Genomic DNA, 4,248 nt, shown 5'->3' with positions numbered 1-4,248 from the left:
GCAGACCCCCCCCCCCCCCCCCCCCCCCCCCCCCCCCCCCCCATACCACAGCTGGCACAACTATTAATAAAGACACTGTGCCATCATTCTTAGCTGGTGTGGAAAGAGCAGGCATCATGCATGTCATTTTAATCACGTTTGGTCTCACTCTCTTCATCAGCCTGTGAAGTGATGCAAATAGCAGAAGGATACCACAGGTGATTTTAGACGGCATGCAGTGCACGCAGCAGAGGCCTCAGTGTTCATTGAACTCTGAGAGTGTACACTCTGAGTTACACAACCATAAACATCCATTTGGTTCCATTAGTACGTATTACATTAACACTCAGGAGTTTACTGTGTATATGCTGATGACGGATTCGTTTTTCTATGTCCCGAATATGCAACCTATGTTGACAAGCGTCTCCATCTCTGTATGTCTTTCTCTTTCTCTTTCTCTTTCTCTTTCTCTTTCTCTTTCTCTTTCTCTTTCTCTTTCTCTTTCTCTTTCTCTTTCTCTTTCTCTTTCTCTTTCTCTTTCTCTTTCTCTCTGTCTCGCTCGTTTTCCCTGCAGACGTTTTGGGACAAAATGTGCGTCGTGCCAACAGGGGATCCCTCCGACGCAGGTGGTGCGGAAGGCGCAGGACTTTGTGTATCACCTGCACTGCTTCGCCTGTGTCATGTGCAGTCGACAGCTGGCCACCGGGGACGAGTTCTACCTCATGGAGGATGGGAGGCTCGTCTGCAAGGAGGACTATGAGACAGCCAAACAAAATGGTAGGTCTTTCTCTCTGCGGTGTGAAATCCTCTCAGTGTTCGTTTAACTCTGAGAGTGTAGAGACATAACACCAAATGGAACCGTGAAGTTCCATTTGGTTCCATTTTAAACACTCACAACTGTTTTCTTGCATGCAGTGTTTCTCTGTCTGTGCGGTCTTTGTCACTTTATCTTCTCCCTCTTATTCTCTCGTTCTCTCTCTCGGTCTCTCTGCGTATCATGGAGATTTCCGTGTGTCTCTGATTGATTATGTAAAGTGAAGCAATGCTGTTTTATGGCAGCGCCCCAGTAACTCCACTACTCTGGCACCCTGAGCTGGACAGATTTATGTCCTCTGCTGTGGAAGTGCATGGGACAGTTGCAGGAGGACAATAATACAGCTCCACACATGACCATTCACTCCATTTAACACACATCTATGCTATACAAGGGCAAGGGCTTCACCTGTCCTCAGACGTGAAGGCCTGTTTTATAAGCCACAATGCTTTTAAAGTAAACCAAAAACAATAATGGAAGAGCTGAGCGAAAATATTGCCTGGCTGAGGTTTTAGCGTAAATGTCAAGATGTGTCATGCTTTAAAAATTATGGAGGAGTTCCATCTTGTTGCATGACGTTCTTGTTGTTAGCAACTTCATCCAACTGCATTTGGGCCTGTTAACTGCTACATAACATCCTTCCACTTTCTGAGCTTATTTTACCATTCTGAAATACGTCATACATATACCATACTAGTACTACAATATTAATCAAGAAATGTGTATATAAACATACTTATACCTTACTATATTGTGTCTTCAGAAATACAGTATGTCATATACTACTTACTGTACATTAGGACTTCAAAAATACATCTTAAAACTGTCATACAGTACAGTACAGTATGTCTACAAAGATATGTCATACACTATGTATTGAGAAAAGGTATATATTCTGGGGAAAAAAATCACCATACTATAAAAATTAGCAACACACACAATGTAACACTTGACCTTTTCTTCAGATGATTCGGAGGCTGGGGCCAAGAGACCAAGAACCACTATCACAGCCAAACAGCTGGAGACCCTCAAAAGTGCGTATAAGAATTCTCCGAAGCCAGCGCGCCATGTCAGAGAGCAGCTGTCGTCTGAGACCGGGCTGGACATGAGAGTTGTGCAGGTATGGTCCTTATATCTCATACCAGGTTCTACTGGTTTCATTCCCATTGTTCTAGCTCAGTGTTTTTCAACCTTTTTCGTATTAAGGTTCATTATTTATTTGGCATTTTAGCCACAGACCACCATTTGATGAGATTTAGCCTCTCTGACCAAAAATGTAGAATATTTGATTTAATCAAATATTCCATGCTGCATTGATGCATTGTGCATTGGAGAGATAACAGGCAAACATTGATCAAAATAACAATTCTTCTAAATTCTCTAATTGTGTAGACTTCTTGTGAATTAAGTAATGCAGATGTTTAACAATAATTGAACTCTTGAAAGCATAAAATGAAGGGCCCATTTGGTTTCATTTTATGCTCTCAAGAGTTAAAGATCTACAAGGGTCCATTTGTTTACCAACCCTCCAGGGACCACCTGGAACCCTCTAAAGGACCACAGGTGGACCAAACCCCGGTCCACTGGTTGAGAACTACTGTTCTGGGTGGATAGAAAAAGTTGTACTGATTGGTTCAATGGTTGGTACTGATTGGTCCAACTCTTTTTCTCTTTCACGACTGTTCCTCCCTGTCAGGTTTGGTTCCAGAACCGGCGGGCAAAGGAAAAGCGTCTGAAGAAGGATGCTGGTCGGCATCGCTGGGGTCAGTTCTATAAGAGCGTCAAACGTAACCGGGGAGGAACCAAGATAGAAAAGGAAAGCTCAGCTGACGATGCAGGACTCAGTGACAGTGAACTCAGCTTCAGAGGTTTGTATTATATTGCAGACATAACGAAAGTGATACAATAATGCTGAACAATAAACATTTACAGGTCCAATTTCTACCGTTTCAGAGTTAAATTGACACTCCAGATTTTGCTCTGTAGATAATGCCCTTTACTATGTAAAGTAATTGATGCATTCTTTATTGAAATTTCCCAAAAGGGTTTTAATGCCTGTGGGTACTATACAGTATATGGGAGCCAAAATATTTGCATTGACATGGCATCCTGGCATCTCCTGTTGAACAGTAATTAATGCATATGCAAATCGAAAAATCTGCCCCATTCCCCTCACATCGCTATACAGTATATTCGCTGATTCCACCTCTTCTTGTCACTATGACAGAGCTTATTAGAAAACAGAGGGCTTGCAGTCACCTGCAGTTGTACAAATGTCATTTTAGACATCCCCATGTTTCTTTCTTTTTTTATAGTTATTTAATGTTTGCAAACCCCCATTTTGGGTAGTCATAAAAGTCCCCCAGCCACTTTTAAAAAGGAGGCCATTTTTCTTTTACGAGAAATGAAAACACGGTGGCAGAAACTCTATAAAGCAGGTGAAGCTTTTAGTCAATTAGAGAGAAAGTGCTCTGGGAGGAAGGCACGGGGGGTTGTTATTGAAACTGCTCAGAGGAGGGGATGTGACTGAGACAAATACTTTGTAATTGTATACAGGCTTCCTTTGTTCAGGCTGAATTGGCAAATCATAACCTCTCTCCCATTCTTTGCCTTACTAAGAAAAACGAATTCACTAGTGAAGTGGCTACTCCAGCACCCAGCCTCCAGCAGCCTCTGTTAAATTCTACATAATATTGCCCCTGAAAATCCCATTCATAGAAGCACTTATGCATATGGAACTATAAAATATAATACATTGTATTTAAACAATGTAATGTTCACGTTGTTGACAGCATATATAATGCTATATAATATATATAATGACATCTCTCCTCTCCCACCACAGAGGACCAGATCCTGTCAGACCTGGGCCATACCAACGGGCTATACGGGAGTGTCGGGGACGTGGCAAACGGCGGTGTGCTGAATGGCAGTTTCTCTCTCGACGCTGCAGGACAGCCCTATCATGACATCCGAGCAGGAAGTCCCTACGGTCTCCCGCAGTCGCCCTCCTCAATTGCCTCCTTGCCTGGTCACACCCCTCTCCTCAATAACCTTGGCTTCAGCATGGACAGTCTAGTGGCCCAGGGAGGTGCTGGAGGGGTAGGGCAGGCTCTGAGGGCCATGGCCGGGGGCCCCACCTCAGACCTGTCAACGGGCAGTAGTACGGGATACCCGGACTTCCCCACCAGCCCTGCCTCCTGGCTCGATGAGATGGACCATTCCCAGTTCTGAGACACAGAGGACTCAACCATTGGTATAGGGACACTTGTGAGGCAGCACCAGTGACAAGGACAGAGAACAGACTCAACGCAGCTTTTTACATTTCTATCACCCTCCAAGACTCTGCTACGGTTTGTTTATGTGATGTTGGAAAAGAGGTGTAGAGAAGAGGTATTCCTCTCAGCTCCTCGGCAGTCATAACAGTTGGGTGGAGCTGTGAAAACAGCTACTAC

The 4,248-nt window shown here is 43.9% G+C and overlaps 1 protein-coding gene across 1 annotated transcript in view; it reads left to right on the top strand.

The window, feature by feature from the left end:
• The window catches only part of lhx4 (LIM homeobox 4), a gene marked incomplete at both ends in the record, with an annotated part of 11,238 nt that extends 7,211 nt beyond the window's left edge, over positions 1 to 4,027 (top strand). The window contains 4 exons of the mRNA XM_079506167.1: positions 554 to 756; positions 1,759 to 1,913; positions 2,490 to 2,661; positions 3,639 to 4,027. Of these exons, the coding sequence (XP_079362293.1) occupies positions 554 to 756; positions 1,759 to 1,913; positions 2,490 to 2,661; positions 3,639 to 4,027 (919 nt within the window). The remainder of the gene's footprint in view (positions 1 to 553; positions 757 to 1,758; positions 1,914 to 2,489; positions 2,662 to 3,638) is intronic.
• Positions 4,028 to 4,248: the final 221 nt, after the last annotated feature.

Source organism: Electrona antarctica, assembly GCF_951216825.1.
Source record: "Electrona antarctica genome assembly, chromosome: 7".
Lineage (NCBI taxonomy): Eukaryota > Metazoa > Chordata > Actinopteri > Myctophiformes > Myctophidae > Electrona > Electrona antarctica.
Note: the sequence above shows the minus strand (reverse complement) of the source record. Positions and strands in the feature narration are given on the sequence as shown.